We start from the raw sequence: 27,412 nt of genomic DNA on the forward strand, positions 1-27,412 counted from the left end.
GCCCGTTTTTCTCCCGCATGCTGGTACTTGTGGTTCTCCAAGTACCAGCTTGCGGGGGAGGCTTGCTGGGACTTGTAGTACTACTGGAAAAAACAATATTCTTGTCATTTTTCTCAAGGCTATCAGCCTCCCATCCGCAGCCATTGGATGGGGGGGGACAGCCTCGGGCTTCACCCCTTGCCCTCGGGTGGCTGGGGGGGGGGACCCCTTGATTGAAGGGGTCCCCACTCCCCCAGGGTACCCCGGCCAGGGGTGACTAGTTGGATATTTAATGCCACGGCCGCAGGGCGCTGTATAAAAGTGACCCCCGGCTGTGGCATTATCTGTCCAGCTAGTGGAGCCCGATGCTGGTGTGAAAAATACGGGGGACCCCTACTCTTTTTGTCCCCCGTATTTTTTTGCACCAGCATCAGGCGCAGAGCCCGGTGCTAGTTTTAAAAATACGGGGGAACCCCTGTCAAATTTCCCCCCGCATTTTTAGAACCAGGACCAGCTCGAAGAGCCCGAGGCTGGTTATGCTTTGGAGGGGGGACCCCACGCCATTTTTTCCCGTTTTTTAAAATCGCGGCAAAATCCGGCAAATCGGCCGTTTTTCGCCCGCGGGAATGTCGAATCCGTTTTTCATTGAATATGGTGAATTCCGGCAGCCACCTGCCGGAATTCACCTGTCGAATTGTGTCGAATTAAAAAACGGCGATAATTTGCCGCGATTCGCCGTGAATTGCATATACTCCTAAATGTCTCAATGAGATGCTTTTGTCCTGGAGGTGCCGTGAAAAAAATTCTGATGCTCTAGGGCTCTGTGATTCCAAAAAGTTTGTGAACTACTGAGTTAATCACACAAATGAGTGATGTCTTGATTTATATCGGGCTGTACATCCCGCTTATATTCTCCCTAGTTACAATTAAATAGTTCCCAACCTCACCATTAAAATTTAATAGTCCAGCTCCATTACGAGCCATCCCTAAGTAATCATGTATCCCCGTCACACCTGTAACATTTTCCCATTACACTCGTAGCTGTTGACCTCAACCATGTTTAATATACAATATTGTAAAAAAGTTTAGGCAGGTGTGGAGAAAATGCTGCAAAGTAAGAATGCTTTCAAAAATAGAAGTGTTAATAGTTTGTTTTCAATTAACAAAATGCAAAGTAAATGAAGAGAAGAGAAATCAAATCTATATTTGGTGTAAGCACCCTTTGCATTCAAAACAGCATCCATTCTTCTAGGTACACGTACACACAGTTTTTGAAGGAACTCGGCGGGAGGTTGTTCCAGACATCTTGAAGAACTAATCACAGATCTTCTGAGGATGTAGCCTTGCTCAAATCTTTGTCTCACTAATGCTGAGATCAGGGCTCTGTGGGGGCCATGTCACCACTTCCAAGACTCCAATGTCTATTCTTATCCTTCATTCAATACCATCAGGGAGGCTTCTGATTGGCTCCAAATTTATTCTGCAGCCGGACAGTAACCCCAAACATACAGCTAGTGTCATAAAGAATTTCACTGTAACACTATTGTGTAATGACTAAGAGTTGCTTGCATGAGTACATTTTTTATGGTTTTTAATATGCAGGTACCTATTGCTCATCTTGATGGATGCTGAGAGGGCCTGGAGCTATGCCATGCAGCTTAAAATGGAGGCAAACACAGAACCTCGCAAGCGGTTCCATTTGCTGTCTCGTTTGCGGAAGGCTGTGAAGCATGGTGAGGAGCTAGAGCGACTGTGTGATAGTGACCGTGTTGATGCCAAGACAAAGTTGGAAGCTCAGGTACATCTATAATTATTGTCTGAGGGTCATACGAGAATTGCATACATGATTAATAGCTGTCAAAAGTTCTCAAACCCAACCCTCTCATCTTGTATTTCTAATTTTAAATAAATTAGGGAAGTGGTATTGGGGGAGGGGGGCTGTTAAATGTAGTATCTGTGGATCATTACCACCATCTTTTTTACCTTTGATTACATTTTCTTTGTCTCCTCATCATGGCAGATCTTTTTCTTCACACCTTCATATACAAGTGACAGAGTAGCATAGTAATATCACCACACAGTCCAAGTGCAGCTGTGCTCTTGCTCTGTGGAGACATTCTTCAGCTCATCTGCTACTCATGCAGACCTCATTGAAGAACTGGTTTTTAGGCATCCTGGAAAGTCTCTGTATTCCCCTTAAGTTCTCAGAGAATTGGTTTTAACGGTGGTTGAAAAAAATATAAAACAATACCCTTTTATTTTCCGAATATTAGATCAATGGATAGCGGACGCGGAGTCTAAGCGCAATGTGCAATTTCTCCCCTTTACTGGGGAATGGCTCTAAGGGGTTGAGTTGGATACGTGGATTTCTAAAGTTACCGCAGTGAAATACATGTTTCTCCCCTCTGGAGCCCCGCCGGCTAGGCGTACCTACCCGGGGCCCCCTGTTCAGTGCTTTTCGGTCTAGGGCCAGAGGTGCCTCCATTGTGGTACCAGAGGTAAGACAAGAAAGCCAACGATCACCGGTTCTCAGGATCTCGAGGTGGTGGCTCGGCTGCGTCACTTCAGCCGCATCTGGGAAGGGTCCTGCCAGGATGACTGGGTAGGGGACCTAATTTCTCAGGGCTACAAGCTGGAGTTCGACGGTGCTCCTCCCCAACGATTTTTCAAATCAAGCTTACCAGCAACAAGCCATCCTGAAGTTCTTCCAGGCCAGCAGTGATTGCGAGCCTGGAAGAACGAGAGTTCATGGTCTCCCTGGATATCAAGGACGCCTATCCCCATTTTTCTGACGTCCTAGTGGATGCTGGGAACTCCGTAAGGACCATGGGGAATAGCGGCTCCGCAGGAGACTGGGCACAAAAAGAAAGCTTTAGGACTACCTGGTGTGCACTGGCTCCTCCCCCCATGACCCTCCTCCAAGCCTCAGTTAGATTTTTGTGCCCGACCGAGCAGGGTGCAATCTAGGGGGCTCTCCTGAGCTTCTTAGATAAAAGTTAGTTTTAGTTTTTTTTCTCTAACGTCCTAAGTGGATGCTGGGGACTCCGTAAGGACCATGGGGAATAGCGGCTCCGCAGGAGACTGGGCACATCTAAAGAAAGCTTTAGGACTATCTGGTGTGCACTGGCTCCTCCCCTATGACCCTCCTCCAAGCCTCAGTTAGATCTCTGTGCCCGAACGAGAAGGGTGCACACTAGGGGCTCTCCTGAGCTTCTTAGTGAAAGTTTTAGTTTAGGTTTTTTATTTTCAGTGAGACCTGCTGGCAACAGGCTCACTGCATCGAGGGACTAAGGGGAGAAGAAGCGAACTCACCTGCGTGCAGAGTGGATTGGGCTTCTTAGGCTACTGGACATTAGCTCCAGAGGGACGATCACAGGCCCAGCCTGGATGGGTCCCAGAGCCGCGCCGCCGGCCCCCTTACAGAGCCAGAAGGCAGAAGAGGTCCGGAAAATCGGCGGCAGAAGACGTCCTGTCTTCAACAAGGTAGCGCACAGCACTGCAGCTGTGCGCCATTGCTCTCAGCACACTTCACACTCCGGTCACTGAGGGTGCAGGGCGCTGGGGGGGGGGCGCCCTGAGACGCAATAATAAACACCTTGGATGGCAAAAAATGCATCACATATAGCTCCTGGGCTATATGGATGCATTTAACCCCTGCCAAAATACATAAAAAAACGGGTGATAAGGCCGCCGATAAGGGGGCGGAGCCTATCTCCTCAGCACACTGGCGCCATTTTCCCTCACAGCTCCGTTGGAGGGAAGCTCCCTGGCTCTCCCCTGCAGTCACTACACTACAGAAAGGGTTAAAAAAGAGAGGGGGGCACAAATTAGGCGCAGTATTAACTATACAGCAGCTATAAGGGGAAAAACACTTATATAAGGTTATCCCTGTGTATATATAGCGCTCTGGTGTGTGCTGGCAAACTCTCCCTCTGTCTCCCCAAAGGGCTAGTGGGGTCCTGTCCTCTATCAGAGCATTCCCTGTGTGTGTGCTGTATGTCGGTACTTTTGTGTCGACATGTATGAGGAGAAAAATGATGTGGAGACGGAGCAGATTGCCTGTAATAGTGATGTCACCCCCTAGGGGGTCGACACCCGAGTGGATGAACTGTTGGAAGAAATTACGTGACAGTGTCAGCTCTGTATAAAAGACAGTGGTTGACATGAGACAGCCGGCTACTCAGCTTGTGCCTGTCCAGACGTCTCATAGGCCGTCAGGGGCTCTAAAGCGCCCGTTACCTCAGATGGCAGATATAGACGCCGACACGGATACTGACTCCAGTGTCGACGGTGAAGAGACAAATGTGACTTCCAGTAGGGCCACACGTTACATGATTGAGGCAATGAAAAATGTTTTACACATTTCTGATAATACGAGTACCACCAAAAAGGGGTATTATGTTCGGTGAGGAAAAACTACCTGTAGTTTTCCTGAATCTGAGAAATTAAATGAGGTGTGTGATGATGCGTGGGTTTCCCCCGATAACAACTGATAATTTCTTAAATGTTATTGGCATTATATCCTTTCCCGCCAGAGGTTAGGGTGCGTTGGGAAACACCCCCTAGGGTGGATAAAGCGCTCACACGCTTGTAAGGGTTCTATCCTCTCCTGAGATGGCCGCCCTTAAGGATCCTGCTGATAGAAAGCAGGAGGGTATCCTAAAATGTATTTACACACATACTGGTGTTATACTGCGACCAGCAATCGCCTCAGCCTGGATGTGCAGTGCTGGGTTGGCGTGGTCGGATTCCCTGACTGAAAATATTGATACCCTAGATAGGGACAGTATATTTTTGCCTATAGAGCATTTGAAAGATGCATTTCTATATATGCGTGATGCACAGCGGAATATTTGCCGACTGGCATCAAGTCTAAGTGCGTTGTCCATTTCTACCAGTAGAGGGTTATGGACACGTCAGTGGTCAGGTGATGCGTATTCCAAACGGCATTTGGAAGTATTGCCTTATTAAGGGGAGGAGTTATTTGGGGTCGGTCTTTCAGACCTGGTGGCCACGGCAACAGCTGGGAAATCCACGTTTGTACCCCAGGTCGCCTCTCAACATGAGAAGACGCCGTATTATCAGGCGCAGTCTTTTCGTGGATAAGCGGGCAAAAGGTTCCTCATTTCTGCCCCGTGACAGAGGGAGAGGAAAAAGGCTGCAGAAATCAGCCAGTTCCCAGGAACAGAAACCCTCTCCCGCCTCTGCCAAGCCCTCAGTATACGCTGGGGCTTTACAAGCAGAATCAGGCACGGTGGGGGGCCCGTCTCAATGAATTTCAGCGCGCAGTGGGCTCACTCGCAAGTAGACCCCTGGATCCTTCAGGTGATATCTCAGGGGTACAAATTAGAATTCGAGACGTCTCCCCCTCGCCGTTTCCTAAAGTCTGCTTTACCGGTGTCTCCTTCTGACAGGGAGACAGTTTTGGAAGCCATTCACAAGCTGTATTCCCAGCAGGTGATAATCAAGATACCCCTCCTGCAACAGGGAACGGGGTATTATTCCACACTGTTGTGGTACCGAAGCCGGACGGCTCGGTGAGACCGATTCTAAATCTAAAATCTTTGAACACTTACATACAGAGGTTCAAATTCAAGATTGAGTCACTCAGAGCAGTGATTGCGAACCTGGAAGAAGGGGACTACATGATGTCTCGGGACATCAAGGATGCTTACCTTCATGTCAAAATTTACCCTTCTCACCAAGGGTACCTCAGGTTTATGGTACAGAACTGTCACTATCAGTTCAGACGCTGCCGTATGGATGGTCCACGGCACCCCGGGTCTTTACCAAGGTAATGGCCGAAATGATGATATTCCTTCAAAGGAAGGGAATTTTAGTTATCCCTTACTTGGACGATTCCCTGATAAGGGTAAGATCCAGGGAACAGTTGGAGGTCGGTGTAGCACTATCTCAGGTAGTGTTGCTGCAGCACGGTTGGATTCTCAATATTCCAAAATCGCAGCTGGTTCCGACGACTTGTCTTCTGTTCCTAGGGATGATCCTGGACACAGTCCAGAAAAAGGTGTTTCTCCCGGAGGAGAAAGCCAGGGAGTTATCCGAGCTAGTCAGGAACCTCCTAAAACCGAGCCAAGTCTCAGTGCATCAATGCACAAGGGTTCTGGGTAAAATGGTGGCTTCCTACGAAGCAATCCCATTCGGCAGATTCCACACAAGAACTTTCCAGTGGGACCTGCTGGACAAATGGTCCGGGTCGCATCTTCAGATGCATCAGCGGATAACCCGGTCACCAAGGACAAGGGTGTCCCTCCTGTGGTGGTTGCAGAGTGCTCATCTTCTAGAGGGCCGCAGATTCGGCATTCAGGACTGGGTCCTGGTAACCACGGATGCCAGCCTGCGAGGCTGGGGAGCAGTCACACAGGGAAGGAATATCCAGGACTTATGGTCAAGCCTGGAGACATCACTTCACATAAATATCCTGAAGCTAAGGGACATTTACAATGCTCTAAGCTTAGCAAGACCTCTGCTTCAAGGTCAGCCGGTGTTGATCCAGTCGGACAACATCACGGCAGTCACCCACGTAAACAGACAGGGTGGCACAAGAAGCAGGAGGGCAATGGCAGAAGCTGCAAGGATTCTTCGCTGGGCGGAAAATCATGTGATAGCACTGTCGGCAGTATTCATTCCGGGAGTGGACAACTGGGAAGCAGACTTCCTCAGCACGACCTCCACCCGGGAGAGTGGGGACTTCACCCAGAAGTCTTCCACATGATTATAAACCGTTGGGAAAAACTCGACAGGTATTGCGCCAGGTCCAGGGACCCTCAGGCAATAGCTGTAGACGCTCTGGTAACACCGTGGGTGTACCAGTCAGGGTATGTGTTCCCTCCTCTGCCTCTCATACCCAAGGTACTGAGATTGATAAGATGGAGAGGAGTAAGCACTATATTCGTGGCTCCGGATTGGCCAAGAAGGATTTGGTAACCGGAACTTCAAGAGATGCTCACGGAGGATCCGTGGCCTCTACCTCTAAGAAGGGACCTGCTCCAGCAAGGACCCTGTCTGTTCCAAGACTTACCGCGGCTGCGTTTGACGGCATGGCGGTTGAACGCCGGATCCTGAAGGAAAAAAAGGCATTCCGGATGAAGTCATCCCTATCCTGATCAAAGCCAGGAAGGATGTAACCGCAAAAACATTATCACCGCAATTGGCGAAAATATGTTGCGTGGTGCGAGGCCAGTAAGGCCCGACGGTGGAAATTCAACTGGGTCGATTCCTACATTTCCTGCAAACAGGAGTGTCTATGGGCCTGAAATTGGGGTCCATTAAGGTTCAAATTTCGGCCCTGTCAATTTTCTTCCAAAAAGAACTAGCTTCAGTCCCTGAAGTTCAGACGTTTGTAAAAGGGGTACTGCATATACAGCCTCCTTTTGTGCCTCCAGTGGCACTTTGGGATCTCAATGTAGTTTTGGGTTCCAAAAGTCACATTGGTTTGAACCACTTAAATCTGTGGAGTTAAAATATCTCACATGGAAAGTGGTCATGCTGTTGGCCCTGGCCTGGGCCAGGCGCGTGTCAGAATTGGCGGCTTTATCCTGAAAAAGCCCTTATCTGATGTTCCATTCGGACAGGGCGGAATTGAGGACTCGTCCTCAGTTTCTCCCTAAGGTGGTTTCAGCGTTTCACCTGAACCAACCTATTTGTGGTGCCTGCGGCTACTAGGGACTTGGAGGACTCCAAGTTGCTAGACGTTGTCAGGGCCCTGAAAATATATGTTTCCAGGAGGGCTGGAGTCAGGAAATCTGACTCGCTGTTGATCCTGTATGCACCCAACAAGCTGGGTGCTCCTGCTTCTAAGCAGACTATTGCTTGTTGGATTTGTAGTACAATTCAGCTTGCACATTCTGTGGCAGGCCTGCCACAGCCAAAAATCTGTAAATGCCCACTCCACAAGGAAGGTGGGCTCATCTTGGGCGGCTGCCCGAGGGGTCACGGCTTTACAACTTTGCCGAGCAGCTACTTGGTCAGGAGCAAATGCGTTTGTAAAATTATACAAAATTGATATCCTGGCTGAGGAGGACCTGGAGTTCTCTCATTTGGTGCTGCAGAGTCATCCGCACTCTCCCGCCCGTTTGGGAGCTTTGGTATAATCCCCATGGTCCTTACGGAGTCCCCAGCATCCACTTAGGACGTTAGAGAAAATAAGAATTTACTTACCGATAATTCTATTTCTCATAGTCCGTAGTGGATGCTGGGCGCCCATCCCAAGTGCGGATTGTCTGCAATACTTGTACATAGTTATTGTTACAAAAATCGGGTTATTATTGTTGTGAGCCATCTTTCAGAGGCTCCTCTGTTATCATGCTGTTAACTGGGTTCAGATCACAGGTTATACGGTGTGATTGGTGTGGCTGGTATGAGTCTTACCCGGGATTCAAAATCCTTCCTTATTGTGTACGCTCATCCGGGCACAGTATCCTAACTGAGGCTTGGAGGAGGGTCATAGGGGGAGGAGCCAGTGCACACCAGATAGTCCTAAAGCATTCTTTAGATGTGCCCAGTCTCCTGCGGAGCCGCTATTCCCCATGGTCCTTACGGAGTCCCCAGCATCCACTACGGACTATGAGAAATAGAATTATCGGTAAGTAAATTCTTATTTTTATTTTCAGTGAGACCTGCTGGCAACAGGCTCACTGCATTGAGGGACTAAGGGGAGAAGAAGCGAACCTGCCTGCTTGCAGCCAGCTTGGGCTTCTTAGGCTACTGGACACCATTAGCTCCAGAGGGATCGAACACAGGCCCAGCCTCGGAGTCCGGTCCCAGAGCCGCGCCGCCGGCCCCCTTACAGAGCCAGAAGCAAGAAGAGGTCCGGAAAATCGGCGGCAGAAGACATCAGTCTTCATCAAGGTAGCGCACAGCACTGCAGCTGTGCGCCATTGCTCCTCATGCACACCTCACACTGCGGTCACTGATGGGTGCAGGGCGCTGGGGGGGTCGCCCTGAGCAGCAATATTAACACCTTGGCTGGCAAAAATACATCACATATAACCCCCAGGGCTATATGGATGTACATTAACCCCTGCCAGAATCCATAAAAATGCGGGAGAAAAGTCCGCGAAAAAGGGGCGGAGCTATCTCCTCAGCACACTGGCGCCATTTTTCCCTCACAGCTCCGTTGGAGGGAAGCTCCCTGGCTCTCCCCTGCAGTTAATACACTACAGAAAGGGTTTAAAAGAGAGGGGGGGCACAATTTAGGCGCAGTATACATATATATATATGCAGCTATAAGGGAAAACACTTTTTATAGGTGCTATCCCTGTGATATATAGCGCCCTGGTGTGTGCTGGCATACTCTCCCTCTGTCTCCCCAAAGGGCTTTGTGGGGTCCTGTCCTCTATCAGAGCATTCCCTGTGTGTGTGCTGTGTGTCGGTACGGCTGTGTCGACAGGTATGTGGAGGATAATGAGGTGGAGGCGGAGCGAATGCCTGTAAATATGTTGTCACCCCCTGCGGGGTCGACACCGGTGTGGTTGAACTTATGGAAAGATTACGTGAAAGTGTCAACTCCTTACATAAAAGGTCGACGACACAGAACAGCCGGCTACTCAGCTTGTGCCTGTTCCAGCGTCTCAAATGTCATGGGGGGCTCTAAAATCGCCCGCTACCTCAGATAACAGACACAGATGTCGACACGGATACTGACTCCAGTGTCGACGTCGATGAGACTGGTGTACCCTCCAAATAGGTCCACCCGTTACAGGATTGAGGCAATGAAAAATGTATTACACATTTATGATTATACCCCAGGTACCACATAAAAGGGTATTGTGTTTGGTGAGAGAAAACTATTAGTAGTTTTTCCTGCATCTGAGAAATTAAATGAGGTGTGTGAGGAAGAGTGGTCTTCCCCCGGTAAGAAATTGATAATTTCTAAAACGGTTATTGGTAGCGTACCCTTTCCCGCCAGAGGATAGGTCACGCGGGGAAACGCCCCATAGGGTAGATACAGCGCTTACACGCTTATCAGAAAAGGTGGCACTACCGTCTCCGGATACGGCCGCCCTGAAGGGACCTGCTGATAGAAAGCAGGAGGTTACCCTATAAGATATAGTCACACACTAGGGCATTATATTGCGACCAGCCGTTGCTTCGGCATGGATGTGCAGTGCTCCCGCTGCGTGGTCAGATTCCCTGTCGGAAAATAACTATGGATAGGGACAATATTTTGCTGAAAATAGAGCATATAAAAGACGTGGTCTTATACATACGTGATGCACAGAGGGATATTTGCCGGCTGGCATCAAAAATAAGCGCTAGGTCCATTGCCGCCAGACGGGGGTTATGGACTTGGCAATGGTCAGGCGATGCCGACTCGAATCGGCACATGGAAGTTGCCCTATAAGGGGGTAAAACTGTTTGGGGTTGGTTTTTCAGACCTCGTTTCCACAGCTACTGTTGGGAAATCGATTTTTTTGCCACAGGCTACCCCACAACAAAAGAAAGCACCGTATCATCAAGTACAGTCCTTTCGGCCCCAGAAAAGCAAGAGGGCTAGAGGCTCATCCTTTCTGCCGAGAGGCAAAGGTAGAGGAAAAAGCTGCAACACACAGCTAGTTCCCAAGAGCAGAAATCCTCCCTGCGTCCGTTAGGTCCACAGCATGGTGCGGGGGCTGCTCAGGCGGACCCGGGTACGGTGGGGGCCCATCTCAGAAATTTCAGCGGACAGTGGGCTCTCTCACATGGATCCCTGGGTCCTTCAAGTAGTATCTCAGGGGTACAGGCTGGAGGTCGAGACGTTCTTCCCCCCGCCGTTTCCTAAAATCTGCCTTACCGGCACCTCCCTCTGCCAGGGAGACGGTGTTGGTGGATATTCAACACTATAATCACAACAAGTGATTGTCAAGGTGCCCCTCCTTCAGCAAGGAAGGGGTTACTATTCCACAGTGGTTGTGGTACCGAAACGTTTCGGTGAGACCCATCTTGAAATTAAAATACTTGAACTTTTATATCAGAAGATTCAAGTTCAAGATGGAATCGCTCAGGGCGGATATTACGAGCCTGGACGAGGGGGATTACAGGGTCTCCCTGGACATCAAGGATGCGTACCTGCATGTCTCCATTTACCCTCCTCACCAGGAGTACCTCAGATATGTGGTACAGGACTGTCACTATCAGTTCCAGACGTGGCCGCTGGAGTTGTCCACGGCACCGAAGGTCTTTACCTAGGTAATGGCAGAAGTGATGATACTCCTTCGCAAGAAGGAAGTTTTTATTATCCCGTACTTGGACGATCTCCTGATAAAGGCGAGGTCCAAAGAACAGTTGGTAGTGGGGGTAGCACTCTCTCGGGAAGTGCTACAACAGCACGACTGGATTCTCAATATTCCAAAGTCACAGCTTGTCCCGACGACACGTCTTCTGTTCCTGGAAATGTTTCTGAACGCAGACCAGAAAAGAGTGTTTCTTCCAGTGGAAAAAGCCGAGGAGTTGTCATCTCTAGTCAGAGACATCCTATAACCAGGACAGGTGTCGGTACATCAATGCACACGAGTCCTGGGAAAAATGGTAGCTTCGTACGAAGCATAATTCCATTCGGAAGACTCCACGCAAGGACGTTCCAGTGGGACCTGTGGGACTAATGGTCCGGGTCCCATCTACAGATACAACAGCGGATAACCCTGTCAGCAAGAAACAGGGTGTCGCTGCTGTGGTGGCTGCAGAGGGCTCATCTACTAGAGGGCCGCAGATTCGGAATACAGGACTGGGTCCTGGTGACCACGGATGCCAGCCTTCGGGGCTGGGGTGCAGTCACACAGGGAAGAAATTTCCAAGGAGATTTCGCTTCACATAAATATTCTGCAGCGAAGGGCCATTTACAATGCCCTAAGCCAAGCAAGGCCCCTGCTTCAGAACCAGCCGGTACTGATCCAATCAGACGACATCACGGCGGTCGCCCATGTAAACAGACAGGGCGGCACAAGAAGCAGGATGGCGATGGCAGAAGCCACAAGGATTCTCCGATGGGCGACCTACACCCAGGAGAATGGGGACTTCATTCAGAAGTTTTCCAAATGCGGGTAAACCGTTGGGAATGACCACGGGTGGACATGATGGCGTCCCGCCTCAACAAGAAGTTGAAAAGATATTGCGCCAGGTCAAGGGACCCTCAGGCGATCGCTGGGGACGCTCTAGTGACACCGTGGGTGTACCAGTCGGTTTATGTGTCTCCTCCTCTACCTCTCATACCCAAGGTACTGAGAATAATAAGAAGGCGAGGAGTGAAAACCATACTCGGGGTTCCGAATTGGCCACGAAGAGCTTGGTACCCGGAACTTCAAGAGATGCTGGCAGAGGACCCTTGGCCTCTGCCGCTTAGACAAGACCTGCTGCAGCAGGGACCCTGTCTGTTCCAAGACTTACCGCGGCTGCGTTTGACGGCATGGCGGTAGAACACCGGATCCTAAAGGAAAAGGGTATTCCGAAGGAAGTCATCCCTACCCTGATCATAGCCAGGAAGGATGTCACCGCAAGACATTATCGCCGCGTTTGGCGAAAATTTATTGCTTGGTGGGAGGCCATGAAGGCCCCGACGGAGGAATTTCAACTATGTCGATTCCTGCACTTCCTGCAAGCAGGGGTGACGTTTGGGCCTCAAATTGGGGTCCATCAAGGTCCAGATTTCGGCTCTGTCGATTTTCTTCCAGAAAGAACTGGCTTCACTGCCTGAAGTTCAGACTTTGGTTAAAGGAGTACTACATATTCAGCCTCCTTTTGTGCCTCCTGTGGCACTTTTTGGATCTCAACGTGGTGTTGGATTTCCTAAAGTCTTATTGGTTGAGCCACTTAAAACCATGGAGCTAAAGTATCTCGCGTGGAAAGTGGTCTTGATGTTGGCCTTGGCCTTGGCCAGGCGTGTGTCAGAATTGGCGGCTTTGTCATGTAAAAGCCTTATCTGATTTTCTATATGGATAGGGCAGAGTTGAGGACTCGTCCTCAGTTTCTCCCAAAGGTGGTCTCGGGTTTTCACTTGAACCAACCTATTGTGGTGCCTGCGGCTACTAGGGACTTGGAGGATTCCAAGTTGCTGGACGTAGTCAGGGCCCTGAAAATTTTATTTTTCCAGGACGGCTGGAGTCAGGAAAACTGACTCGCTGTTTATCCTGATGGCACCCAACAAGCTGGGTGCTCCTGCTTCTAAGCAGTCTATTGCGCGCTGGATTTGTAGCACTATTCAGCTGGCGCATTCTGCGGTAGGATGACCGCAGCCTTAATCAATAAAAGCCCATTCCACAAGGAAGGTGGGCTCATCTTGGGCGGCTGCCCGAGGGGTCTCGGCTTTACAACTTTGCCGAGCAGCTACTTGGTCAGGGGCAAACACGTTTGCAAAATTCTATGAATTTGATACCCTGGCTGAGGAGGACCTGGAGTTCTCTCATTCGGTGCTGCAGAGTCATCCGCACTCTCCCGCCCGTTTGGGAGCTTTGGTATAATCCCCATGGTCCTTACGGAGTTCCCAGCATCCACTAGGACGTCAGAGAAAATAAGAATTTACTTACCGATAATTCTATTTCTCGTAGTCCGTAGTGGATGCTGGGCGCCCATCCCAAGTGCGGATTGTCTGCAATACTTGTACATAGTTATTGTTACAAAAATCGGGTTCTTGCTGTGAGCCATCTATTCAGAGGCTCCTCTGTTATCATGCTGTTAACTGGGTTTCATATCACAAGTTGTACGGTGTGGCTGGTATGAGTCTTACCCGGGATTCAAAATCCTTCCTTATTGTGTACGCTCGTCCGGGCACAGTATCCTAACTGAGGCTTGGAGGAGGGTCATGGGGGGAGGAGCCAGTACACACCAGGTAGTCCTAAAGCTTTCTTTTTGTGCCCAGTCTCCTGCGGAGCTGCTAGTCCCCATGGTCCTTACGGAGTTCCCAGCATCCACTACAGACTACGAGAAATAGAATTATCGGTAAGTAAATTCTTATTATTTCAATTTGGCCACCTCTTTAGGCTTACCTGAGGTTTTCTCAATTGGACGATCACTACCAGTTCCAGGCGCTACACTCTGGCCTGTCCACAGCTCCGAGGGTGTTCACGAAGGTAATGGCAGAGATGATGTTCCAGCTCCAGATCCAGGGGGTCAATGTTGTCCCTTACCTGGACGATCTTCTGATGAAAGCAAAATCCAGGAAGCTTTTATTGCTCCATATCGACCGCACTGAACATGAATCGACAAGGAGGGACAAAGAGCAGAGCCTGCATGCGAGAGGTGTCAAGGATACTCCTCTGAGCAGAAAGAATGCAAGAGCAATGTCCGCAGTCTTTATCCGGGAGTGGACAACTGGGAAGCGGACTTCCTGAGTCGTCATGATCTCCACTCGGGAGTGGGAGCTTCACCATCAGGTGTTTCAGTAGATCATTGACCAGTGGGGCTGTCCACAAATAGACATGATGGCTTCTCAACTCAACAAGAAGCTTCGTTGGTATTGCTCACGAACCAGGGACCCTCAGCCTAGGGCAGTAGATGCACTGACGTCGACTTGGCCTTACAGGCTGGTCTACCTGTTTCCTCCGATTCCATTGCTCCCAAGGGTGCTCAAGCGAATCAGGAATCAAGGAGTTCAGGTAATTCTGATTGCCACAGAATGCTTGGTACGCAGATCTTTTGGGCATGTCCGTTGAAGACCCTTAGCCTCTACCACTGAGAAGAGATCTTCAGCAGGGACTGTTCATCTACCCAGACTTACGGCGGCTTTGTTTGACGGCATGGAAGTTGAGCGGGACATCCTAGCTCACAAGGGCCTTTCCAGAAAGGTTATTGCTACCATGGTACAGGCCAGAAAACCTGTGACGTCAAAACACTATCATATCTGGAGGAGATGTCTCTTGGTGCGAGGACCGCACGTATCCGCCTGCGAAGTTCCGCTTGGAATGTTTCCTGCAGGCTGGTGTGCATAAGGGCTTCCGTCTGGGTTCCATTAAGGTCCAAATTTCAGCTCTTTCCGTCTTCTTCCAGAAGAAATTGGCAGTGTTGTCAGAAGTTCAGACTTTCTTGCAAGGGGTACTTCACATACAACCGCCTTTTGTGCCGCCCACAGCACCCTGGGATTTGAATGTAGTGTTGGAATTTCTACAGTCCTCCTGGTTTCAACCTCTGATGACGGTGGAAAACAGTGATGTTATTGTCCCTGGCTTCTGCTAGGCGTGTCTCGGAATTGGGGGCCTTATCGTGTAAAAGCCCCTACCTGGTCTTTTACGAGGACAGAGCAGAGCTCAGGACTAGGCAGAAGTTTCTGCTGAAGGTAGTCTCTGCATTCCACTTGAATCAACCTATTGTGGTTCCGTCAAGTTCTGGCACTTCTGCTCCTCCGGAGGCATTGGATACTGTGCGAGCCTTGAAGATCTATGCCAAGAGAACGGCTCGGATCAGAAAGACTGATTCCTTGTTCGTGCTATATGATGCACAGAAAAACGGTTGCCCTACTTCTAAGCAGTCCATTGCTTGTTGGCTTAGGTTAACTATCCAACAGGCCTATGTGTCGGCAGCCTTGTCTGTTCCACAGTCTCTGAAGGCCCACTCTACAAGATCAGTGGGGTCTTCCTGGGCGGCAGCCCGTGGAATCTTGGCCTTGCAACTATGCCGAGCTGCTACCTGGTCAGGGAAGAACAACTTTGTGAAGTTCTACAGGTTTGATACCCTGGCCAAAGAGGATTCCCAGTTTGGGCATGCGGTGCTGCAGACGTCTCCGCACATTCCTGCCCGTTCTGAGAGCTCACCCAGTTGAAGAAATTTAAAGTGCACCAGCTCCTTTGGACCCCGTCTATACCCCAACGTACTAGATTCCCCCAATATCCCTTACAGACTACGAGAAAAAGATTTACCGGTAGGTAATTAAAATCCTTTTTTTACACTTTGTATGCCTGCTAGTGCCAAATCTACAACAGAGTACAGTTACGCCCAGCCCTTCTTTTATAGGTTATGCCTTTGATATCTCATGGAATGAGCATAAAGGTGGCAGAGACATTGGCTATTTGTTACTTTAGGTGCGCTCTAGTACTAGTATGATGGGGGTGGAGAGGGAGGGAGGAGAAGAACAGTCAGTAAGAGTAACTATAGGAAGGCACTTGTGAACAATGAGAGAATACCTTTAAAAAAATAAATGGACAAGGGAAACACTAAACTAAAATGTATGCTTGCGAACGCAAGATGCCTAGCAGGTAAAATGGGGGAATTGGAATTTTTAGCATCAAAGGCTCAGAATGATGATATAGGTGTTACAGAAACATGGGGGGACAACTCTCATGACTGGGTTTCTAACTTGGGGGGGTATTCTCCTTTCTCTTGCGTCCTAGAGGATGCTAGGGACTCCAAAAGGACCATGGGGTATAGACGGGATCCGCAGGAGCTTGGGCACACTGAAAAGACTTAAACTGGGTGTGAACTGGCTCCTCCCTCTATGCCCCTCCTCCAGACCTCAGCTAGACTTTGTGCCCAGGACTGACTGGACACTCACTAGGGGAGCTCTCCTGAGTTTCTCTGGAAAAGACTTTGTTAGGTTTTTTATTTTCAGGAAGACCTGCTGGCTACAGGCTCCCTGCAGCGTGGGAGTGAGGGGAGAGAAGCAGACCTACTTCTTCTTAGTTTAAGGGCTCTGCTACTCGGCTACTGGACACCATTAGCTCCAGAGGGTTCGATCACTTGGTGCGCCCAGTTGCTCGTTCCCGGAGCCACGCCGTCACCCCCCTCACAGAAGACAGAAGTCAGGTGAGTATGAGAAGACCAGAAGACTTCAGGACGGCAGAAGACTTCAGTAAAGGTACAGCGCAGTGGCAACGCTGCGCTCCATGCTCCCACACACACATTTACTCCAGCACTCACAGGGTGCAGAGCGCTGGGGGGGCGCCCTGGGCAGCATGTTACTGGGTCTTCTGGGGCCGGCAGATGTTTGTTCGGTGCATTTGCACCGTTTTCGGGACCCCCGCCGGCATTTTAGTGAGTTTGAATTTGGCGGGCTGAAGCTCGCCGGGAGGGGGCGGAGCTTAGCCGCGCGGCTCACAGGTGCCATTTTCTCCTCGTGTGCAGACAGGAGACGCTGGTCCGGGACCTCCACGAGCTCCAGCAAAGTAACGGGGAGCTTATCGGGGGGGGGGGGGGGGGACACACAGTAGCTGGTGCATATTTGGTATATTGGGCAGCGCTGGGACATATATTTTCCTTGGTGGGGTATATGGGCGCTGGGGTGTGAGCTGGCATACTCCCTCTGTGTTTCTCTGTCCGGGCTTCCCTGTGGGCCTGTCCCCTAGCTGAGGCATTGTATGTGTGTCGGTGGGTCGATACTAGGTGTCGACATGTCTGAGGCTGAATGTTATTCACCGGAGGAGGTTTTGGGGGAGGCAGATGCAGGTATGGAGTTGGCTCTGTCGACGCAGCCGACACCTGCCTTACTTGCACTGTTGAATACAATTAATTCTAATGTAACTTCTTTATCAAAGAGATTAGATAAATCTGAATCACAGACACAGGTGTGGAAAAAATCCATGGAGGATGCTTTATCACAGGTACAGACGTCGGGGTCGATAAAGAGGCCGTTCACTCAAGTGGTAGATACGGATACCGACACGGATTCTGAATCCGATGTCGACTTCACTGAGGCTTCTTTACATCCTAGATTAGTTAAGAGTATTCAGTACATGAGTGTGGCTATAAAAGATGTGTTACGCATTTCTGAAGAACCTGCCGTACAGGAAACAAGGATTTGCTTGTTTAAGGAGAAAAAACCTGAGGTGCAGTTTCCCCCCTCTCATGAGATGAATGCTCTTTGTGAAAAGGCTTGGGAGTCGCCAGACAAGAGGTGGCAGATTCCCAAGAGGATTTACATGGCGTATCCTTTTCCATCAGTTGATGGGGGAAAATGGGAGGCGTCTCCAAATGTTGATAAAGCTTTATCTCGTTTGTCTAAGAAGGTGGTGCTTCCGTCTCCTGACACGGCAGCTCTCAAGGATCCGGCGGATCGCAAGCTGGAGACGTCTCTAAAGTCCATTTTCGCTAATACGGGTGCATTGCTCAGACCTGCTGTGGCGTCGGTATGGGTGAGCATTGCTATTTCTAAATGGGCTGAGAATTTAGCTTCTGATATGGATACCCTCGATAAAGATACTGTTCTTTTAACTCTTGGTTATATTAAGGACGCTGCAGATTACCTGAAGGATGCGGCGAGGGATGTTGGTCTGTTGGGGTCAAGAGCCAATGCCATGTCGATTTCAGCCAGAAGGGCGCTGTGGATATATCAATGGAATGCTGACGCGGATTCCAAGAGAGCTATGGAAGCGTTACCCTTCAAAGGTAATGTCCTGTTTGGGGAAGGCTTGGCGGACCTGGTGTCTACCGCGACGGCGGGTAAGTCCTCGTTTCTTCCCTATGTTCCCTCACAACAAAAAAAACCACAACATCAGCAGATGCAGTCCTTTCGTCCAAATAAATACAGGCGAGGAAAGGGTTCGTCCTTTCTCGCTTCAAAAGGTAGAGGAAAGGGGAAAGAAGTCGCCGGCAGTGTCAGGCGCCCAGGACCAGAAGTCCACCCCTGCCACTACCAAGTCCACTGCATGACGCTGGGGCTTCCCTGGGGGAGTCCGTCCCGGTGGGGGGCCGTCTGCAGTTCTTCAGTCGGGTATGGGTCCAATCGGACTTGGATCCTTGGGTTCTAGAGATTGTCTCTCAGGGCTACAGGCTGGAGTTTCAGGAGACGCCCCCTCACCGGTTTTTCATGTCGACCCTGCCAGTATCTCTTCCGGACAGGGAGGTCGTGCTGGCAGCAATACAAAAGTTGTGTCTCCAGAGGGTCATTGTTCCCGTTCCCCCGTTTCAACGGGGGGAGGGGTTCTACTCGAGCCTCTTTGTGGTGCCGAAACCGGACGGTTCGGTCAGACCTATTCTGAACCTAAAATCCCTCAATCCATACTTGAAAGTTTTCAAGTTCAAGATGGAATCTCTTCGAGCGGTGATTGCCAGCCTAGAAGGGGGGGGGATTTTATGGCGTCAGTGGACATAAAGGATGCCTACTTACACGTCCCAATTTATCCTCCGCATCAGGCTTTCCTAAGGTTTGCGATACAGGATTCTCATTACCAATTTCAGACGTTGCCGTTTGGGCTTTCCACGGCCCCGAGGATTTTCACCAAGGTCATGGCGGAGATGATGGTACTCCTTCGCAGGCAAGGGGTTACAATTATCCTGTACTTGGACGATCTCCTGATAAAAGCGAGGTCCAAGGAACGTTTGCTGAGGAGTGTGAGTTTGGTACTGTTGGTGCTCCGGCAGCACGGTTGGGTGCTAAATTTGCCGAAATCTCAGTTGATTCCGGCAACTCGGCTGTTGTTTCTGGGCATGATTCTGGACACGGAGTTACGAAGAGTATTTCTTCCAGAAGAAAAAGCTCTAGAACTGCAGTCAATGGTCAGGGAACTTCTACGGCCGAAGACTGTGTCCATCCATCAATGTACTCGAGTTCTGGGGAAAATGGTTGCGGCGTACGAAGCCATTCCGTTTGGCAGGTTTCATGCCCGGGTGTTTCAGTGGGATTTGCTGAGCAAATGGTCCGGGTCTCACCTGCATATGCACCGGAAGATAAGTCTATCTCCCAGAGCCAGAATTTCTCTCCTGTGGTGGATGCAAAGTTCTCACCTCCTGGAAGGTCGCCGGTTTGGTATCCTGGACTGGGTGCTTCTGACAACAGATGCAAGTCTCCGGGGCTGGGGCACAGTCACCCAAGGAAGAAACTTCCAGGGGAAATGGTCGCTCCAGGAAGCTTGTCTCCACATAAATGTTCTCGAGTTACGAGCCATTTACAACGGCCTGCAACAAGCAAGAAGCCTTCTTCAGGGTCGACCTGTCCTGGTACAGTCAGACAACATCACAGCGGTGGCACATATAAACCGTCAAGGCGGAACCAGGAGCAGAGCGGCAATGGCGGAGGCCACAAGAATCCTTTGCTGGGCGGAACAACACGTGAGCGCTCTGTCAGCAGTCTTCCTACCGGGAGTGGACAACTGGGAAGCAGATTTCCTCAGCAGACACGATCTCCATCCGGGAGAGTGGGCTCTTCACCAAGAGGTATTTGCAGAGGTGACAAAGCGTTGGGGAATTCCGTTAATCGACATGATGGCGTCTCGTCTCAACAAGAAGCTTCCGAGGTATTGTTCCAGGTCCAGAGACCCCCAAGCAAGTGCAGTGGACGCCCTGGTGTCTCCGTGGGTGTTCAGGTCGGTGTATGTGTTCCCTCCACTTCCCCTCATTCCAAAGGTACTGGGGATCATTCGACGAGCAAGGGTTCAGGCGATTCTCGTCGTTCCAGATTGGCCAAGAAGGGCCTGGTACCCGGATCTTCAGGAGTTACTGGTGGAAGATCCTTGGCCTCTAAGAGAGGACCTGTTGTTGCAGGGTCCATGCGTGTTCCAGACTTACCGCGGCTGCGTTTGACGGCATGGAAGTTGAGCGCCAGATCTTAGCTCGTAAGGGTATTCCCGGGGAGGTCATTCCAACTCTCATTAAGGCTAGGAAGGAGGTTACGGCGAAACATTATCACCGTATTTGGAGAAAGTATGTTTCCTGGTGTGAGACCAAAATGGCTCCTGCGGAAGAGTTTCACTTGGGTCGTTTTCTCCATTTTTTGCAGTTAGGTGTAAATGCGGGCCTAAAATTAGGCTCCATCAAGATGCAGATCTCGGCTTTGTCTATTTTCTTTCAAACTGAATTAGCTGTCCTCCCAGAGGTTCAGACTTTTGTGAAAGGTGTAATGCATATCAATCCTCCGTTTGTGCCTCCTGTGGCTCCATGGGATCTTGACGTGGTCTTACAGTTTCTCATGTCTTCCTGGTTTGAGCCTTTGCGTAAGGTGGAGTTGAAGTTTCTCACTTGGAAGGTGGTCATGCTGTTGTCGCCAGCGTCTGCCAGGCGGGTGTCAGAGTTGGCGGCTTTATCTCATAATAGCCCGTATTTGATTTTTCATTCTGATAGGGCAGAATTGCGGACTCGTCAACAATTTTTGCCGAAGGTGGTGTCTTCGTTTCACATTAACCAGCATATTGTGGTGCCGGTGGCTACGGATGCTGGGGCGGTTCCAAAGTCTCTGGATGTGGTGAGAGCTTTGAAGATCTATGTCGCCAGGACGGCTGTTGCCAGGAAAACTGAGGCGCTGTTTGTCCTGTATGCTTCTAACAAGATTGGTCATCCTGCTTCAAAACAGACTATTGCACGCTGGATTTGTAGTACGATTCAGCAGGCTCATTCTTCGGCCGGGCTACCTGTGCCGAAGTCCGTAAAAGCCCATTCTACCAGAAAAGTGGGCTCGTCTTGGGCGGCTGCCCGAGGCGTATCTGCTTTACAGCTTTGCCGTGCAGCCACCTGGTCAGGGGCAAACACTTTTGCCAAGTTCTATAAGTTTGATATCCTGGCTGATGAGGACCTTACGTTTGCTCAGTCGGTGCTGCAGAGTCGTCCGCACTCTCCCGCCCGGTCTGGAGCTTTGGTATAGACCCCATGGTCCTTTTGGATTCCCCAGCATCCTATAGGACGTAAGAGAAAATAGGATTTTGGTACTTACCGATAAATCCTTTTCTCCTAGTCCGTAGAGGATGCTGGGCGCTCATCCCAGTGCGGACTGTTACTGGCAATGTTTTCGTGTTGGTTACCTTGGTTTATACACGGGTAGTGTATTTCTGGTTTTCAGCTTGTTGCTGTTATTTCATACGGTTATCTGGTTTACTATTACTCCGGTGATACGGTGTGTTTGTGGTGTGGGCTGGTATGTTTGTAGCCCTTAGTTTACACAAAAATCCTTTCCTCGAAATGTCCGTCTCTCCTGGGCACAGTTCCTATAACTGAGGTCTGGAGGAGGGGCATAGAGGGAGGAGCCAGTTCACACCCGGTTAAAGTCTTTTCAGTGTGCCCAAGCTCCTGCGGATCCCGTCTATACCCCATGGTCCTTTTGGAGTCCCCAGCATCCTCTACGGACTAGGAGAAAAGGATTTATCAGTAAGAACCAAAATCCTATTTTTAGGAGGGATAGGGCTAACAAAAGAGGATGAGGTGTATGTCTTTGTTAAACCATATTTAAAGGAGGTTATTTACGAGGGGATTGGAGATAATGTGGAGTCACTGTGGGTTGAAATCGTGGGGGTATTGATGCAAAAAAAACTAGTCATAGGCACGTGCTACAAACAGCCGGATATTAGCATACATGAGGAAGAACAACTCTTGCAGCAAATTGAAAAGGCTGCGGGATTGGGGGACATCCTAGTGATTGGGGACTTTAATTATCCTGATATAAATTTGAGTAACAATTCATGTGTTAAAGCTAGGGGCAACAGGTTCTTAAATACGTTAAAGGATCACTACTTGTATCAATTAGTCGAGGACCCAACTAGAGTTAAAACTACTCTGTATCTAGTAATTGCCAATAATGTGGACATTATATCAAACACTAATGTTGGGGGGACTTTGGGTAACAGTAATCACTATATGATCACATTCGACATCAGTTTCAAGAAGCGTAGCTATAAGGGATCAACCAAAACATTTAACTTTAGAAAAGCTAACTTTCAGTATGCCGAGATGTGCACTGAACGACATTGACTGGGAAGTTTTGTTTCATGGCAAGAACACTGCAGAAATGTGGGATGCTTTAAAAGTGTTACTAGATAGCAATATTCACAAATTCATTCCCATGGGCAGTAAACGGAGGAGTACTAAACTCAAACCGATGTGGCTTAATAAGGTGGTCAAGGAAGAAATGGATAAAAAGAAGCGTGCTTTCAAAGCATTTAAATCTAATGGAAAGGAGTCATTCCAGTACTACAAGGAATGCAATAAAAGATGCAATAAAGTAATAAGAGCAGCTAAAATTGAAACTGGAAAGCAAATCGCTATAGAGAGTAAAACCAATCGTAAAAAGTTTTTTAAATACATAAACAGTAAAAGGTTAAAAAAGGAAAACGTAGGTCCAATAAAAGATGAATTTGGAGTATTGATAAATGATGACGAAATAAAAGCGGAAATACTGAACAAATTTTTTTTAATCAGTGTTCACCAGAGAAGAACTGCCGGTGGGAGTAGTGCATAACGATAGTGACAGTAATGATTCGTAGCTAGATACTTGTTTAAGTGAAGAAGTAGTCCGGGAGAGACTAAGCAAAATGTAAGATTAATAAATCACCTGGCCCAGATGGACTTCACCCGAGGGTTCTTATGGAGCTTAGATCACAACTAGCAAGACCTCTATACTTGATATTCAATAGTTCAATTAGATCAGGCATGGTACCGAAAGATTGGCGAATAGCTGAGGTTATTACCATTTTCTCTTTCATCCACTAGGGGACACCGGAACAGCTTAGACAGTTGGGGTGTGAAGCTAGCAACCGGAGGTGTGGCACAATCTAAAATAAAAATTTTTATGCACAGCCGGCTCCTTCCCCTTCACGCCCCCCTATCCCTCAGTTTGAAAAAGTGTGCCAAGGAGGTACAGCACTGGAATAAGCTCCTGCTCAATTACAAAGAAACAGGCTGAGTCAACCTAACTAAAAGGGGGACAAAAGCCTTAAGACTAGAGAGACAGAGATCCCTTTTGAAGGGACCCGCATCTCTCCAGGAGATCCGGAGCACAGAGTTTTATTCGGTGACAGTGAGTACTGGTTAAGTATAAGGACAGCAGATAAGCATAGCAGCCGCAGCCAGCAGTATAGGGTTCCATTTTACAGAGGGGTCCACACATTACACGGTTAACCGGGATCCGCAACACGGATCCCAGCAGCCACAGCCATGCCCCCGCTGGGTCTCACGCGCCCAAGCTCAGCAGTCCAGGAGGTCGGCGGCACACGGGGGAGAGGCTACTTCAGAGACAGACGACTACACGCAGCGGGGGGTGATGCACGCTGCAGCAAGAAGGGTCTCAGAGTTGGGTGCCCTATCGTGTGAAAGTCCTTTTCTGATTTTCCATGAAGATAGGGCAGAACTCCGTACGAGGGTACAGTTCCTCCCTAAGGTAGTTTTGGGGTTTCACATTAATCAGCCCATCGTGGTCCCATCCTTTCAAAGATTTGCAGAAGGGGATGTCTTTTTGGACATGGTTAGAGCCTTACGGATTTACGTACAAGTCACGTCCACTATGAGGAAGTCTGACTCTTTGTTTGTCCTTTATTATGGTCCGAAGAAGGGTTGGCCGTCATCTAAACAGACTCTGGCCAGATGGATTAGGCTTACCATTAGACAGGCTTATATATCCTGTGGTAAACGGATTCAGTTTCAGGTAGGTGCTCATATTACCAGATCGGTGGGAGCCTCATGGGCCGCAGCCAGAGGTGCCCCTACTACTCAGCTTTGCAGAACAGCAACGTGGTCATCAGCACACACGTTCACGAGATTCTATAAGTTTGATACGTTCGCGTCCAGAGATTCCAGGTTTGGACGATTAGTTTTGCAGGATACGGACAGCACTCTCGCCCATGGGAGTAAGTTTGGGATGTCCCCAACTGGCTAAACTGTTCCAGTATGCCCTAATGGATGAAAGAGAAAAGAGTATTTTGGTACTCGCTGATGAATCCATTTCTCTGAATCCACTCGGGGACACTGGACGCCTGCCTCGGTGCCGTCAACCTGCAGAGTTCTTGTTAAGAAACAGTTCGTGCAAACGGTGTTAAGAGTATTTTAAGAAAGTTCTTGCTTGCTGTATGATTTGTTGTTATGGTTGGTTCCTCGCCATAGGTTTACAGTTTTCCTGCCCTCTTCTCTCCGTCAAATTTTTCAAACTGAGGGATGGGGGGCGTGAAGGAGGAGGAGTCGGCTGTGCATAAAAATGTTAATTTTAGATTGTGCCACATCTCCGGTTGCTAGCTTCACACCCCAACGGTCTAAGCTGTTCCAGTGTCCCCTAGTGGATTCAGAGAAATGGATTTAGTACCAAAATCCTCTTATTTAAAAAAGGGATTGAAAAATCATCTGGGTTACTACAGACCGGTTAGTTTGACATCTATAGTGGGGAAAATATTGGAAGGAATTATAAGGGATAGCATACAAGAGTATCTGCAGACCACTAAGATTATTAGCAGGAACCAGCATGGGTTTGTGAGGGGCAGATCATGGCAAACTAACTTAGTTAGCTTCTATGAGGAAGTGAGAGACCATCTTGAGCAGGGAAAAGCAGTGGATGTGGTTTATTTAGATTTTGCAAAAACCTTCGATACAGTACCTCACAGGAGACTGATCATCAAATTAAAGGAGTTTGGCTTAGGAAAAACTATTTGTACATGGGTAAGTAACTGGCTAGATAACAGGGTACAGCGAGTAGTGGTCAATGGGATGTCCTCCAGCTGGGCACCAATAGTCAGCGGAATACTGCAAGGGTCCGTACTGGGGCCACTACTGTTCAACATACTTATCAATGACCTAGAAATAGGCCTGGAAAGCAGAGTGTCAATCTTTGCAGATGGTACTAAACTGTGTAGGGTAATTAATTCGGAAATGGATGTGTAGTCTCTAAGAATAACTTATTTAAACTTGAAATCTGGGCGTCTAAATGGAGAATGAGGTTCAATATAGAAAAATGCGAAGTTATGCACTTTGAGACTAAAAACAAACTTGCATCCTATACATTAAAGGGGGGAAAATCTAGGGGTAACAGTATTGGAAAAATATGCGGGGGTACTCATTGATAATGGGCTTAATAACCGTATACAATGTCAAAGTGCAGCAAAGAAGGCAAATAAAGTGCTAGCATGCATAAAACGGGGAATTGAGACAAGGGATGAGAGTGTAATCCCGCCGCTGTACAAATCATTGGTACGTCCGCACCTGGAATATTGTGTTCAATTTTGGGTACCACATTATAAAGATATCTGTGAACTCGAAAGGGTTCAAAGGCGAGTTACTAAATTGATTAAAGGGCCAGAGGGACTGGATTACGAAGAAAGGCTTACTAGGTTGAATATGTATACACTGAAAAAGAGGCGTCTAAGAGGAGACATCATTAATATCTTCAAATATGTAAAGGGACACTACAAAGAGTTATCAGAGGAATTGTTTATCAAAAGAACTCTGTATAGGACACGAGGGCACCCGCTGAGGCTAGAGGAGAGAAAATTCCATATGCAACGTAGGAAAGGGTTCTTCACTGTTAGGGCAATAAGAATTTGAAATTCCCTGCCAGAGAAGGTGGTAATGGCGGACTCTGTAATTGCATTTAGAAACGGATTGGATACATTTCTGACTGAAAAAGATATCCAAGGTTATAGCATTTAAAATATTGGCATTGATAATCTGGCAGGAATATGATTTATAGTTGTTAACTAGACATAAAACATTACTTCAGCAGGGACATTATAATGAACTCTGCTAATACAGAATACATGTTAAACCTGATGGGCATTTTGCCTCTTTTCAACCTCATTAACTGTTACTATGTTACTAGAAGTTTTACATGCAGGTTATATGCACTTATAGTCACATGAAGGAGTATACTACATTTGTTCCATTGTGAGCTGAGTTGTTAGTGGATCTATGTTTGCAATTCATCTGAGATTTGCTGTCTCTTCGCAGGCATATAGTGCTTATCTCAGTGGCATGCTGCAGTTTGAGCAGCAAAAGTGGGAAGAGGCTATGAAAGCATTCAACAAGTGCAAGTAAGTTTTTCGAGGACATGTATATTTGGCTTGGTGTCGTTAAATCTGCCTACCTTCATCTCGTTGATTTGTCTTCTTTTCTCCCCACAGAACCATCTATGAGAAGTTGGCCAGCGCCTTCACTGAGGAGCAGGCTGTCCTGTACAACCAAAGAGTGGATGAAATCTCACCCAACATACGCTACTGTGCCTACAACATTGGTAAGAGAAGCTGGGGAGTGGGAAAGTTTCCCTTGTCTCACTTTAATTGTCTGCATGTTACACCATTCTCTTAGGCACAGTGTGATGTGTGTTTAATAGCAGAAAAATAACCTTAGCAGTAAGGGCCAACTCCATAAATATACTTTCTCTTCCAGGCGATAAGACTGCTATGAATGAGTTAATGCAAATGAGACTTCGTGGTGGAGGCACTGAAGGACTGTTAGCAGAGAAGTTGGAGGTACATTGTGTTAGGTTATAAATTCAGTATTTAGTTTGTTTTTCTGCCCCCATTAGCTTTAGAACTCTCCTCATCTTCTCCTTCCTTAACGTACACATTGTACCTGTGCGACTTTCAACAGATACACCTTTCCATACAGTATGTAGTTGTTGGCCACTGTTATATTAAACCTGATTATCTAAATAAGATATGTATTTAACATATATATATATATATATATATATATATATCAATTTGTAATGTCCGCACTCACAGCAGTCAATAGTCACCATAGGGGTGCTCCTCAAGAAAGCCCAAGTAGGGACATCCACATATACCGAGTGTATTTCCAGACCACAGATCCAGAATAGAGGGCACTCACCAGTCCA

The 27,412-nt window shown here is 48.4% G+C and overlaps 1 protein-coding gene across 1 annotated transcript in view; it reads left to right on the forward strand.

Moving 5' to 3' along the window:
- The window catches only part of SRP68 (signal recognition particle 68), a 137,862-nt gene that overhangs the window by 22,136 nt on the left and 88,314 nt on the right, over positions 1–27,412 (forward strand). The window contains exons 4-7 of the mRNA XM_063960561.1: positions 1,582–1,777; positions 26,524–26,606; positions 26,697–26,806; positions 26,962–27,044. Of these exons, the coding sequence (XP_063816631.1) occupies positions 1,582–1,777; positions 26,524–26,606; positions 26,697–26,806; positions 26,962–27,044 (472 nt within the window). The remainder of the gene's footprint in view (positions 1–1,581; positions 1,778–26,523; positions 26,607–26,696; positions 26,807–26,961; positions 27,045–27,412) is intronic.

The sequence above is a fragment of the Pseudophryne corroboree genome, chromosome 3, assembly GCF_028390025.1.
Source record: "Pseudophryne corroboree isolate aPseCor3 chromosome 3, aPseCor3.hap2, whole genome shotgun sequence".
Taxonomy (NCBI): domain Eukaryota; kingdom Metazoa; phylum Chordata; class Amphibia; order Anura; family Myobatrachidae; genus Pseudophryne; species Pseudophryne corroboree.